Below are 14867 nucleotides of genomic sequence, written 5' to 3'. Positions count from 1 at the left end.
ACCTATATTACCAATCGATCATCATTGTTTTACTCGGCAGGAGGTCAATTTTCTGGTAATTGCCTTCTATGAGTCATCAGCGCCCATAAAAAATATAAATTTCATCGTTATATTTCTTACAGTCTTTTCGCAATGGAGAGGAACGAACGATTTCTCATGAATGGAACAGTCTCGACAAACATGTGTATTAGCTGTGTATACGTCGTTGAATTTCTAATGCGACCGAAAAAAGAAAAATCTGGCATCGAGCGAAAAAAATATCGTCGATGGAAAATGAGATGTGAATTAATTAAAAAGAAGATTATGTCAGTCAAACTACAGTCGAACTTCAATTAATTGTCAATGAATGTTTAACAAGCTACATTAAACTCATGCAAACAAATCTTAATAACGCCACGGGATTTTTTATGTACCAATCGTGATGATTTACAGGATGTATATTCCGCGCGCTTATAAACGTACACCAATAATGAAAGATAATCACTCCAAGTAAGACTCATCGTCAAAATTAAAATCGATGTAATTCAATAAAAAGCCTTGATAAATTAAAAGCAAGCACGACACATGATACCATTAACTTAATTAATAGCCAATGAACACACTCGATTTTCGTTCTCGCAAAAGAAAAAAAAAAGAAAAAAAAATTGAATTTTCCTTCGGCACACGAGAGTCGTGCCGCGCCCATCATCCAAAAGCCAGGTTTAATGAATGAAATACGAAAAGCCCGTGGCGCGTATGTCTGGCGTGTCCTTGCGCGAAGCAGCAGCCCGAAGGAGGGGGCAGCGAGCGCTCAATGAATTGGTGCGTCGTATATATCGACTCGTCATTCATGCCCGGCGCACGTGGCCGCGCGTGCACACGCCTTTTTTTCTCGTTCGATGAGAACACACCTGCCGCTCGCGCGTGTGCTTTTCCTTAATTGCGCAAATGCCACTATGCGAGCGAAAATAGCCTCTGGGACTTTCGGCCGATTCGTGGCTCGAATCCACGGTATTGGGAGCCACGTGCTCGGCCGCGAGTGGCGCTCGCTCGATCCCGCGGGCAAGTGCTCGACAATGAGCGCTTCGGCGAGCTGGCGCGGAGCGTCGCTCGCACGAGCCGATCACAATCTGCTATATAGGCGCGAGATTGAAGCTGAAAATCGACTCGATCGAGATTCTAACACCCACGAGCGCGCATTTCATAATGATTTGCGCAACTCGCTCGGCGCTCGGCACTCGCCGATTACGCAATTGCCAGTTGACAAATTAATTGCGAGCGACAAACTGCGTCCGAGCAAGAGTGTCGCTCCTCCAGACATCGAGTGGGTCTTATAAATATACATAACGAGCTCGCGCGCGGCAAAGGGCGGCGCGGTGTTTCCTCGAGGAGGCTGATATAAGCTCGTCGAAAAAAGCCGTGGACAGGTTCAAAGATGCAGCGCAGTCGCGCGCAGATTCCTGCGTGACGATGTGTGTGCATGTGGTGGGCGTCGCCCGTGTGGTGGTGCGGCGGGAAGTGTTTCCGCTTTTACACGCCGGATATCCTTTCGCTCTCTCTCTCTCTCTCTCTCTCTCTCTCTCTCGCTCTCTCTCTATCGCGATTATGTCGCGCGGCCCGTTTTTATCCATCTTCGGATCGAATGAAAAGTCAAACGATTCGTAGAAAATTCATCTCCGCGAAACGTTCGCGAGGGACATGCGATATTTAAGTATGATTCTTTCGACAAACACAGGCGAATTGTTTTTCCGCCGGCGCGCATTAATTGATAACCAAGTCATTCATAAAACTCGTCAACTGGCGTTGTCGTCACGCTGATAAACAATCGATTATGCTTCGACGATGTCTATGAGCGAGGCGCACTCGTCGAGTAGAAAAGTTGGGAATTCCGAGCGCGGCTTCATTCAAGCTTTCAATAAAGAGAACGAAGAACCACTCGTGCGAATGGGGAAAACGTCGGACATTCTTCGAGCGCGCGAGGTACGCGCTGTCGCGATCGGCTTTGGAAAGACAGAAAGAAACGAGACGCCCGCATTCCCAAATCCGACGACGGGCGCGCGCGACAATATCAATTCCTAATAAGCTAAGCTCCTTTTGATTTTTCAGCGCTCTTCAAAAGTTGCGAGCGTCAGGCGAGAAGGACAAAATAAATTCTAAATTCGCTTTGCTTCGCGTGAAATTCAACGACCGCGGCATCTAATCAATCCCCGCGAATGCTAATCTCGCTTACGTCGGCGCATTGTTTGTTAACTGGCTCGTTTTTTTCTACTTTTTTGCTTGCTTCCTGTTTGCTTTCATTTGAACGATGCTCGTTCGCGCAGAGGCCATAGAACAATATTTTTTCACTATCGAAGTAGGTGAATTGCGATATTTGGTTGTTTCGAAATCCACACGCTTTATTATCATTTTGACGCAGTCGATGTTATTGCCGTTAACTATCCATTAACATCAAGGCTAGCGACTAAATTGAATCTTTTGACATTGTTTTTGCGGCATTAATGACTTTCTAACGCACGATCACGTCCAATTGGATTGCGTCAAAGGCAAAACAAACCAAAAAACAAAATAAAAACTGCTCGCTCGCGAAACAGTGAGGTTTACCGATTGATTCCGTCAGGCAACAGTTGGCGCGGAAAAAGCGAGCCTCGTCCGGCATAAATAAATAAGGATAGCCCCCTTGGAGACGTGATAAAAGGTGGTCGGTGAGAGCGAGGCTGCACGCAGCGCGCAGACAAGTTTTCTCTTCGCGGCTGCGGGCAGTAGTAGCAGCCTTGAAGCCTTCTTCCCACACGGAGCGAGTATCACGTGCCAAGTATGGGCCGCCTGGCGACTTATTCATTCGAGAGCCGTGTGTCAAGCTCCGAGCGACTTGGGCGCGCGCACGCGGCACAGCCCGGAGTGGCGCCCCTGCGAGCGTCCGCGAGCCCTCGAGCCCGGGCGCGCCGATGCGCCTCGCAAGCTCGCTCGTCGGGACCGCGCCGAGCCCGTGGCACCGCGGCGAGCCACGTCCGTCCCTGAGCGATCGCCGCCCGGCCCGTACACAACACGAGTATGAATGAAGTGCATCGCGCAGTCGACGGCCGTGTACGTGTGAGCGCTGCTCGCTGGCTCGCCGAGTCGCCGTGCTGCTGCATCCTTCCCTGCTCGTCTCGCGAGCGGCAGCTGCGCTCTGTTAAATCTCCGCTCTCTCGGCGCTGCGCATGCGCGAGAGCTTATACAGGCCCCTTGGTCGCTCGCCTGCCTTTGCTCAATGCACTTGTCTAGGCGATTCGATTCATTCATTTTTTTCCTCTCTCTCTCTCTCTCTCTCTCTCTCTCTCTCTTTCTCGCGCGTACACACGTCGCGGAGTTTATAATGCTACCGCTGGCGGACTCCAAGACTTCCGAAATCAGAACGCAAACGATGTCCGTTTGCCGTCGCTTCGAGATCACACAGACGAGCGCCAAGCGCATAAATAATCGTCCGATCGGGTACTCGTAGTATTTGCGTACGCTCCTGAAGCCACAGCAACAGCAGCAGCAGCAGCAGCAGCAAGTCTGTCTCTTTTATGCCGCTGTTGGCGGATCGAAAAGGCGCGCTCGACATGGCTGCTCGCCGTACCAAGGAAACCTCTCTATTGCCGCGAGCGTAACAGCAAGTAGCAGCTGCTTTTTTCTCAAAGGAAAACGTATCTACCTGCTCTCCTCTAATACCCTCTCTCTCGCGCGCACGCGCTCGCTACACACGGAGAGCAAAGCCAGCATAGCTGCGTCTCTCTCTTTCCGCTCCTTTCACGCGTCGACGGCGGTGCGGCGCTCTATACACAGAGCGGCGGCGCGTTTTCCGTGAATGGCCGGCTGAAAATTCGTGACGTCGTCGTCGGAAGAGATCGAGGGCAGCGGAAGCGCATCTCTCTCTCTCTCTCTCTCTCTCTCTCTCTCTCTCTCTCTCGCTTGCTCTGCACTTTTGCACGCACACAGCTCTGCGGAGAGGGAACGAGCGGGTGAGAGGCATACATACGCACACACGCGCAGACACACATACACGCACGAGATAGGGGATCCGGTCGTACAAAGTCTCTCTACCCACACACGCACACACACAGACGGACGGGCAGGCGGAGAGCGCCGCGAAGAGGGAGCGAGAGAGAGAGAGAGAGAGATCACGAGCTATTTCTGCGGACGTATAAAATAAGCAGTGAATGAAGCCCGTTTACTGGCGGTCAACCTAGACAGAGACGGAGCGAGCGTGTGAGCGAGAGAGAGATAGAGCGCGCGCGACTCGAAAGACAGCGGTGGCGGCGGGGCGGATGGATGGATGGCGGTGAGCGGCGGTGGGGGGCCGGAGCGAGCGGCGAGGAGTCGAGCGTAGCCACACAGTGGGGAGCAACGGCGGCAGTAGCGGAGCAGCTCTCGCGCAGGCAGAGCTTGTCGCAGAGTTGGCGAGTGCCGCGCGTAGCACAGTCAGTGCATATCCGTTGCCTCTCACAGATAAGTCGAGCGAGAGAGAAAAAGAAACGATCGCGAGGCGACGAGAGCGAAAGAGCGAGAGAGAGAAAGAGAGAGAGAGAGAGAGAGAAAGCAGCAGCTAGCACCAATACGAAGCAGAATCCGAATGTCGCCGGGAGAGGCGGCGCGAGCCGCGGCGAGTTGTAGTCGACTCCACAGGACGTGCTCGTAGTTGTGTTATTCGCTGATAGGCGGAGAGAAAAGTGTGATTGTATTGATGTGCGACGCATGTAATAATAGGTGCGAGAAAGTGCGACAAGTGTAAAAGTGTGGATACCCTGGACTGCAGCGGGCCGCCGGCGCTGCCACCGCGGCGTCCACCCTGGCAGCACGTCTCGCCGGAGCTCGTTAAGGAGCAAGCGTCGAACAGCAGACAAGGCGGCAGCGGCTGCAGCGCAGTCGTCGTTAAGGCCGCTGGTAGTTATCCTACGAGTGACAGTGCAGCGGCAGTAGCCGAGCGCGAGCTACTGCTAAACGCGAGGCTGCAGCAAGTCATCGCCGCAGCCGCAGCCGCTGCCGCCGCCTCAGTGCCGCCGCCGCAACAGCCACCGGTTATCGTGCCGCCAAGTTATCCTGCGCCCCCGCGGCCTCCCAGTCGAAACGGTGAGTTCATGTCGATTACCGCTTTTTTGCTGCCGATTGTGTGTGTGTATGGGTGGGCGCGCGCGCGCGTGTGTGTATGTGTGTGTGTGCGTGCGCTTGCGCCAGGGAGAAAGTCGAGAAAGTAGCTGTAGTAGCAGCGGTAGTAAGCCAGGTGAAAACGAGCGCATGAATGGCAAAGGCGACATTTGGCTGTTGAAACCCTACAGAGCGAGAGTCGGAGAAAGAGTGGTTATCTTTGTTTACCCACCCCGTTATCGCCAGTTGGTGTGCCCGCGGACGCAATCTCCGAGTACACAGACCGGCCTCTCGCTCTCTCGAGCAGCTTTGTTTTTTTCGCTTCTCGATACCACCAATGTCTCGCTTCGTTTCTTTTGGAAATCCAGGAAATCGGCGCCTTGATAGCCGGCTCTTTTTTACCGACGGAGTGCCCGCCGATCACGAGAGTTAACCTAGAAAAACTAGGAAGATAAGTGGGCCGCGGTGAATATCGCCTTACCTGTTTATCACCACCATTCAAGTCGCGCGCGGGCGCTCTCTCTCTCTCTCTCTCTCTTTCTCTCTCGCTCGCTCGCTCCGGAGAGCAAGATCGACGATTACGGCGAAGCGGACGGGGCAAGAGCGAGGGAAAAAGAAACAAAGAAACGACCTCCTCGTCAACGCTCGATAACCGATATCTTTCACGCATCCAAATTCCACACCTGCGTCGATCGAGCAGCAGAGGAAAAGAAGCAACGCGAGCGAGCGAGCCGTGGCTGGAAATGCGAGAGAGGGAGAGAGCGAGCGAGTACATCCGCTGAAGGGGAATTATCTGTCGTCTTACTCGGAGAGCTATCTCTCGGCGGCACAAGCTCTCCTCTGGCTCGCGGCTGCTCCAAGCACATACGACCCGAGCAAGAGAGAGAGAAAGAGAGAGATATCGCCTCGTCGGTTTCTCAATCTAGCGTGCGCACGCGCGATTGTATAATTCCGAACTCGCGCGAAGGCGTTGCTCGTGCGCTTATTTTCGATTTGCTTCGTGCTTTTCCAAAAGCCCCGGCCGAGGGCAGTATCCCGTACGCCGCACGCGTTGCGCGATTGCCGTAGGCGCGCGGGTGCGATATTTTCGGGGGATGCTCGGCCGCGCGTTCTCCACGGCGGGGGCGCGCTCGGAAAAGCACGAGGCGAGCTATTGTACGAGCCGTCGGCGGGCTCTCAATAGCAGCCGACCCGCACACACAGGTGAATGAAGATTTCTCGAAAGCTGCGCGCGCGCGCGTTCCGGATTTTCGCCTCTGTCATCGTGGGCGTCTTTTCTTCTTTCAAAGCGGGAATTCCTTCGGTTTCCTGTAACTATTGTTGCACACCGCGTGCTTCGAGTTGGGACAACCCCGGCGTTTACGTGTTTCCGAGAGAGCCAGTGGAAAAGAATGAAATCTGATGAATTGGTAGCAACGCTTCGCGAGTGTCAAAACAAACTGAGAGAGAGAGAGAGAGAGAGAGAGAGAGAGAGAGAGAGAGAGAGAGAGAGAGAGAGAGAGAGAGAGAGAGAGAGAGAGAAATAGAGAGGTTCCCCCACGCCGGCCGAGTTATTTCAATTAACGAACACCCACGTACGGGCAGCGTTCCTCGGCGACTGCTTCTCCCTTGCTCGCAACGTTCTCGTCGATCGAGCTCCGAGAGTGCGTCGAGTTCACCTGCGGAGCATTTGGCCGACGGGAAAGCTCCGCGCTTGACGCACCCGCGTACTGTCCCCGGCGGCGTTCGCGGACGCGCGCACATCGAAGTCACCGCACGCCCACGCCAAGCTGGGTCCTGCGGCAAGGCGGCGTTGGAGTCTCCCCGTTGACGCGCGACATTCCACGATCGGAAGGCTTCCAGGGATTCCCCGTGCGTTTCGATGCGTCCGCGATCATTGAAATCCTTTAGCGCCTCTCGGCAAACTCGTTTTCTCCTCGGCTTGGCGTCCGCGCGCGCGCGCACGCGTGCGATCGGGCGTGCTCGCGAGCACCGGTAATATTCCAGTGCCGGAATGTTCATTGAAGGCAAGGAGGAGAGGCGGCGCGACGACCGAGTGCCGAGCGAGCGGGCTAAGGACCAATCGGTCGTTTTCGTGGTCGCGAACCCCGGGTACGCGCGTCGCCGTGCGAGCGTGACTCATCGCCGGGGAGCGCACCGCAAGGTCTAATCGGGCCGTGGCGGCGCGTCGCGTGCGGCGTCGAGAGAGAGAGAGAGAGAGCAGCAATCGACTTTTCGCGGGCGCTTACGGCCTTGCGCGGGGTCCGACCTTCCTCGGCGCGCGAGTCGAGCAGCACCCGTTGTGCGCGAGGCTTCACTCCGATCGACGAGCGATTCGGCGGCGCTCCTCCGCGGTCGTCTTCTCGCGCGGCGGGCGTGAGGCCCGCGAAATCGGCGTGCAGCGAGCGGCGCGGTCGAGCGTTGTGGAGGCAGCTTCACGCCGTCGTATAAAGTATTCACGCCATCGTGGACCGCGCGCGCTTTCAGAGAGCTCGGCGTAGCGGATAACCGGACCTCTTCTCTCTCTCGCTCTTTCTCGAGTCCTTCGCTCTGCGCTGGCTGGCTCGCGGGAGGGAGGAAGGGGGGGGGGGGGGCAGGCAGACAAAAACGAGAAGAGAGACGGCACATACAACGACCTGGAGGAAACGTGTGTGTGCGTACGGACGCGCGTAAGCGCGGGAGCTAACAACGCCAACGGGTCTCTCTCTCGCTCTCTCTCTCTCTCTCTCTCTCGCTCTCTCTCTCTCTCTCTGGATCTGTGTGTACGGCTTCGCTGCTTTTTTTCTCCGTTACGACAGCTCTTGCCGCGCTTCTTCCTTTCGACGCGGCCAAGAGTCGCCCGAGCGCGACACACATTTTCAGACGACTGAAATTTATTATTGCGCCGGTCGTTCAACTTTGCGCTTTTTTCGTCGAGCTGGCTTTTCGCTCGCTCTCGCTCGTCGCATCGAACGCGATCGGCTACGACCGTAGAATCCTCCCGCAGCGCGCATCTCGCACTAGCGACGAACGTATCCGTGAACGGAGAAAGGGTTCCGAAGCTTTCCTGAATCTCTCGCACACAGCATATGTCAGTTCAGTGGCTCGCTCTTTCTTTTCGAGAAAGAGAGAGAGAGAGAGAGAGAGAGAGAGAAAACCGAAACATCTGTTACGTGCACGAGAGTCGCGTGGTTTTTCATTCAAGATATCCGCTCAAGTTCAGCGCGCACTCGCGTGAAAACCACGCCGTCGCGATTGGCATGGTGAGAAAAACTGCACCGAGAGCAGCGGCGGCGACGGCGGCGTGTGGTTGTCGAAGGAGGCCGTTCGCTGCTTCGTGGTGGGAGAGAGCGAGACGTACGTGAATGAAAGTCGCGTACACACTTCGCGTGTGTGTATATGTGTGTGTGTGTATGTATGTGTGTATGTGCGCGTGCGAGCGCCCGCCCGCGTACGTGTGTGGCATGAATGGGCGCGAGGAGGACGGAGCTGCGGCTAATGAGCGACGATAAATATAACTCGTCTCTCGATTTTCAAAAGCGGCGTGGTCGCGCGAGCGAGCCCCGCGGGTGGAGCGGCAAGCGGACGAGCGCGCGTCGCGCGAGAAATCGACAGCGCCGAGTGTGCGGAAATTCGTGGGGGCGACATTTCCACGCGACGGCGAGCAGCAGCGACACATCGCGAGATTCATTCATCGCTGCTTAGTTGCTCGTCAATGATAGCTTCCCGTCCATTCATAAAAAGAGCGCTCTCTCGTTCTCTCTCTCTCTCTCTCTCTCTTGGCGGACTCGACGGCGCAGCCCGCTAGATGGCTCTGGCTCCCCTGCGACGTCCGCCGCCTCTTCCCCCTTGTCCTCCCCGCCACTGCGTGTGCACACGCACGGTCGAGCGTGTGTTCGTGCTGGCGAGGTTGTCTCGCTCGCACACGGGATTTCCGGCGTCCGGTTGCACGCTCTCTCTCTCTCTCTCTCTCTCGCTGCTTGGCAAGCTTCAGTCACTCGGCAGTCCACGTCGCCAACAAACCAGCGGAGCAAGCAATGCCATCGCCGCTTATATAGAAAAACAGTGCGCGTGTGTCTGTGCCGTCATTGATGATGATGATGATGATGATGATCGTCATCCCGTGATTACTTTCGGTGAGTGTTCTTCGACGCCGAGTGTTGCTTCTCTCTTCGTTTTTTCCTCCTTTTCGCATTCCTCGATTCTCTGCCGGAAGTCGGAGATCGCGCGATCAGATGTGCGTGCGCGCGAGCGCTTGCGACAGCTTTGGGATGCTGCGAGGTTTTCAGTGCGTTTTATTGAAAGTTCGCTCTCTCGGGGCGGTCCCTCGAATTATTTTTAAAGAACCGCGCGCGTTTGTAAATCCATCCAATCGTCGAGCGCGCGAATTCCATAGGACTTATTCACGGCGAAGTGGGAGGAGGGACGAGAGAGAGAGAGAAAACGGAGCCGAAGCACTCCCACATCCGCATAACGCCGCGCTGCCAATGAAAATTCAACGAGAGAGAATGAGAGAGCGAGACAATGCTCGCGCGCGCCACGGTTTTTAACGTTGCGCAATTGACTCGCTCGCTATATAAGAATGTCGTCGTCGTCTAAAACGTGAAATTCCAATTCGACGACGAGCAAGTTGTTTGCGCGATGGGACTCGACGATAGAACGATCGCTTCTTTTTCTTTTCATTCGATGAAACTTCGCTCCTTGTGTACTTCTCTGTCTGTCTCTCTCTCTCTCTCTCTCTCTCTCTCTCGCCCGTTCGCTTCCTTTCTCTCTGCCTACGTAGAACATCACAATCTCTCTCTCTCTCTCGCGCGCATACACGACGAAAGTACAGTTGCAGTGGGAAGTTTGTCGCGGTTGTCGGCCGTACGCTGCACCTGCGGCAACCCATACAGTCCTCTCCTTAATGAATCGACTACGAGGGGGCAGTCCCGCGCGCGTGGGTCGGTAATCTTGCGAAACGATAACCCTGGATGCGACGGCGCCTCGCTCGGGGTCTCGCGGGCAGCCTTCTCTATTTTCGGTGGATCCGCGATCGCGATTAGGCGCGTGAAAAGCGCGCAACAGGCGCGGACAAGGTGCGACAACACGGCCGGTCGAACTTTCGGCTGAGACTGTACTGAGAGCCAACACGTGAACGTTAAAACGAGCGTAGATTCCTTCGTACGGCGCTGGCTGCTGCGGCAGCGGCGGCGGCACGTCCTGTCATTCCTCGCGAGCAGCGGGCTCGGAAAAGAGAAAGATCGCTGGCTCTTGCCTCGCTCGCTGCCTCTTCCACGCGACACACCTTCTTCTCTCCTCTCCTCTCTCTCTCTCTCTCTCTCGCATGCTGTGTAGTAATCGAGTACGCGCGAAACGCTTCTCTCCGATTGATAGCGCACGTCTACTCGCGAGTAGCGACATACTTCCACAGCGATTCTCGGCTTTTCCCATTCACGCGTTCACGGCAGGTGGCCGATAGCAGCGAGAAGGAGGATCTTCTTGGCGAACGGCGGAGAGTCGAGCAAGTGGCGATGAATTCGATCGGCGTTAACGGCAGACCGAAGCGAATCCGCGAATAGATGCGCCAAACGGCATCAACCGGCGTCAAGCGATCCCCTCGCGCCTCGCGAGCCTCGGTCGATTGCCCTTAATTGCTCGGCCGTCGTCTACTTGCGGCCGGCAGTCAATCGGACGATTGTTTGATTTGCCATCTGTCGGCTTGTGCATTGCAGGTGGGGATGAAGCGCTTGTCGCGAGGGCGGGAGGAAGCAGCAGCAGCAGCAGCAGCAGCAGCGGAAAGTCGCGTCGCGTCGGAGCACCGTCAACGAGCAGCCAGCACCTCGCTAATGGAACGGCTCTGCCTTGCGCGCCACCACCTCGCGCCGCAGGTTGGCAGCCGCCCCAGCCTCCTCACCGTCAGCCAGAAGCAGCCCCAGAAGCAGCCGTGGTCCCGCCGTCGCCAGCAGCAGCGCCAGCACTCGCCCCTCGGCCTACCCAGCAATGGGCTAGTCAGCTGGCTCGCACCCACAGTCAGCTTCGCCCGCAGCAGCATCAGCAGCCGCCGCGCCAGCAGCCGATCACCCGCAGCCACAGCCAGCGAGAAGCAGCGCCTAGGGCCGCCGCCACGGACGCGGCCGACGGTTGGCAGTGGCTCGCGGCGCCGACAGTACTAGCGCCCCCGCGACCCATGTCGCCCACCCAGAATGCCCCGGACACCGCACAGAGACAGCAGCCGCGCGCGGCGCCGGCGCAGCCGCAGCCCGCGGCCTTCGCCGCCGCGGCGAGCTTCCGCAGCGCGGGCAGGGGCGCGCCGCAACCCGCGGCGGCCGGGCCCGGCGCCGCCGAGGTGAGCCTCGAGGCGCCGCGGCCCGACGGCGAGCGCCTCGCCAACGAGTACGTGGAGACGCCCCTTCGGGCCAACGGCCAGCAGCAGCAGCAGCAGCAGCTGCAGCGGCAGCGCAAGCAGGCGGCCGCGGCGGGCGAGCCGCCGGCGCCCGGCAAGCACTGCGCCGCCACGGGCAAGCAGCGCCGCAGCGGCGCGCCGGTCACCAAGCAGCCCGTGTCCTTCACCAAGGGCCCGGGCGCGCAGCAGCGGCCCGGCGGGCCACCGGTCGGCGCCGGCCCGCAGGCGCCGGACGCGGCCGGCCTGTCCATCATGTGCGAGCGCTGCGGCAAGTGCCGCTGCGAGAGCTGCCGCGAGCCGCCGCCGCTGCCGTCGCGCTGGCTCTGCGACAACGCCTGCTACTGCTCGGCCGAGACCGTGCTGGACTACGCCTCGTGCCTGTGCTGCGCCAAGGGCCTCTTCTACCACTGCAGTCTGGCGGGCAGCGACGACGCGACGGCCTGCGCCGACGAGCCCTGCAGCTGCGTCGGGCCCAGGCGCCTCGCCAGATGGAGCTGCCTGTCGGCCCTGGCGCTGGTGCTGCCCTGCCTGCTCTGCTACTGGCCGCTCCGCGGCTGCGTCGCCCTCTGCGAGGCCGGCTACGCCAAGCACGCCGGCCAGGGCTGCAGCTGCGAGCAGCCCGAGCTCGGCGAGAAGAGGCTCCTCGCCCCGGAGTCCTCGTAACGCGGCACTCTGTGTCATTGGTGTTGTGCGCTTTCTAACTTCAACTCTTGTTTTTACTTTTTTTTCTTTTCCGATGACGGGGATGTGCTTGCCATAAGCCGACTCCCCGCGAAACCGACCCAAGTTCTACACAGCATTTACACGAACGATTTTTATTTTTGAACCAAGTGCTTTATTTATTGTGGAGAAGAAGGACACTCGTCGAAAATGCGGAAAGAACGAAGAGGAAAAGCCTCTTTATTCCTTTCTTTCAACTTTTTTTGTTATCATTGAGGAAAATAATAAAACAACGCGAGTGAGAGTGAGAGTGACTGTCGCTCTGGATAGATAGCTCTATATTATTATACATATATAAATAATAACTATATTTCGAAGAAAGATGGAAGAACTAAAAATATATATTGTATATTACATTTGTATAAAGATTACACTTTTCTACAGTTTATTTATTCGTGGGCGTTATCGCGGGTATACACACGCGCACACACACACGCACACACACACGCACGCACACACACACGCACGTACGCACGCACACGACAAACACGTATACATTCAAAGAACATAGTTATACGCGCATACTCCAGAAAAATGAACAACTAATACTGAGAGAAGGCACAGAGGCAGGCGCGACGACGACTTTCTTTTTCTTTTGTTTTCTATTAAACTTTTTTTGGTCGCATTGCAATTGCGAACGAGCGAACGAGCGCGTGAGTGCGAGGAAGTAAAAAAAAGCATACAGCGAGAGAGGTGCGGTGTTGTACGTACGTCACTATTATGAAAGCCCGAGGACCGATACGACATACGTTCTTTTTTTCGTTGAGAAAAATATTATTTTTTATTACTATAACTACTACTACTATTATAATATTATTACTATCGTATATTATTATTATCTCGTAATTATTATCGTTATTATTACTATTATAATAATTCTTTGGTCTCTGTCTTCGATCGTGTTGTTGCGCCGCGCAACAATCACGACAAGCGAACGGCTTGCAAAAGGCATTGCGACAAACAAACAACGACGACGACGACGAAGACGATGATGATCCATACACGATGAAAATTTTGTAAGCACTCGGTCCTCGCGGTCGATTGAACGTTTTTTTTTTTCATTTTCACAGAAAAAGAAAGCATATTGTAAGCACGTTATTAATCGATGGGCTAGAGAGAGAAAGACAAAACATTTATACATAGACAGAGAATGTGAGAAAGAATGAGAGTGCCTGTTTTTTTTTTTTTTTTTTTGACTTTATTAATTTTTCCAGTATTATCTAGTCTTGCGAACGAGTTTTTTTGTCACCGCGGAAAAGGCTTTCTTATCGATTGGAATATAAAAATACACACGAACACACACACACACGAACACATGCGCGCGAATATGTCGTGAAGGCAGACAGGAATCATAACAAAATGTACGAAGCGAAAACGACGAACTTGCTACTCAAGTCGGGAAAAGGGTGAATCGAGTGAAAGAGAAGGCAAAGAGTCAATCAATCATCAAGCGTTGCATGTGTACACGATAAAACGATATCAGTTTCTCGCGTTGCTCTCTCTCTCTCTCTCTTTTCCTTTCTCTCTTTCTCTCTCTCACTCTTCTGCATTGGAATTCGACGATTGCGCGTACCGAATTCCCGCGCAGAAAATCTGAAAGCGAAGGAGAGAGAAAACAAGCAGCGAGCACACTTTACAAATCAAACAAAAACACACGCGCACACATACATACACGCACGAGAGAAAAAAATATTTTAAACTAGAGCGTAAGTTCGCCGATTTTTACGAAGAGGAACGAGGAGAGAAGACAAAGAAAGAAAAAAGAAATTCCATTCCTTCAGCACTGATTTTTTTGTTTGTTTTAGTCTTTTTCTTTATTTTGTTGTTCTCTTGATGTAATACAAACCAATTTACACTATACCGTATCACGACTTTGCTCTGCACACACAAGCTACGGGGTTTCCACAACGTACAACCCGACTTTTAAAAGGATTTTCGTTAACTAAAAACTTGTATCGTTAGTGCGTGTGTGCGCGAAGCAGAATATAAAGTAAAACAAGACGACTGTCGTTTATAATAATAATAAATAATAATGCCGTCACAAAGAAGCTGAAAGAAAGTATATCGCTAATCAACGGGGTTAGCCCGACCCGCGCGTCGCTTGTATGTCACACGTAAATGTAATTGTGTATGTATGTGTAAATGAATATTGAGAGTGTCGAGAAAAACGAATGTGTGTGTGTGTATGTGTGTGTGTGTATGTATGTATTAGAAAGAGAGAGAGAGAGAGAGAGAGAGAGGAAGTGACTCGCCAACAATCGAAAGGTGAAAACTATGGCATACCCTTTCAATTAACTGTATAAGGCCTACACACGCTCTGTATATGTCTTGTAAATATATATATTTGAGAAAAAATTATAAATCATACTTGTGGTATTACATGTACCCATGAGACTTACACCTATTCCTATTATAGTCACACGTTTCCAGGTTTTTCAAAGTTCGCGTGTCACTAAAAATTTTTTGAAACTTTACTCGAGCGCACATCAATCATCTCGTCAAAAACGAAGAAGCTGAAGCAGGTATCCCAAGAAAGAGGGTGGTGTCGGTCTTCCAGTAGATGTGTGATTTTTGAAGAGGCAGCCGCAGCAACGGTGCAGCGGAAACGCCCGCGTCTCGAAATTAATCGTGCTTGAATTAGATGGCTGTGGTAATGGATTTACGCTCTGCGCTGCAGTTTCAATGATTTCGCGCGGCAAGTCTGGCCCATGCATCCTTC

The 14867-nt window shown here is 54.2% G+C and overlaps 1 protein-coding gene across 1 annotated transcript; it reads left to right on the top strand.

Moving 5' to 3' along the window:
- Nucleotides 1–8661: 8661 nt before the first annotated feature.
- Nucleotides 8662–14494, top strand: LOC131673248 (zinc finger CCCH domain-containing protein 18-like). The gene is made up of 2 exons (XM_058951101.1): nucleotides 8662–9179; nucleotides 10758–14494. The coding sequence occupies exons 1-2, from the start codon at nucleotides 8852–8854 to the stop codon at nucleotides 12089–12091; spliced, it is 1662 nt and encodes a 553-aa protein (XP_058807084.1). The 5' UTR covers nucleotides 8662–8851; the 3' UTR covers nucleotides 12092–14494.
- Nucleotides 14495–14867: the final 373 nt, after the last annotated feature.

Source organism: Phymastichus coffea, unplaced genomic scaffold (assembly GCF_024137745.1).
Source record: "Phymastichus coffea isolate CEN01 unplaced genomic scaffold, Cenicafe_Pcof_1.1 PCOF00171, whole genome shotgun sequence".
NCBI classification, from domain to species: domain Eukaryota; kingdom Metazoa; phylum Arthropoda; class Insecta; order Hymenoptera; family Eulophidae; genus Phymastichus; species Phymastichus coffea.
The sequence above is the reverse complement of the archived record's forward strand: the minus strand, read 5'-3'. Positions and strand labels throughout refer to the sequence as shown.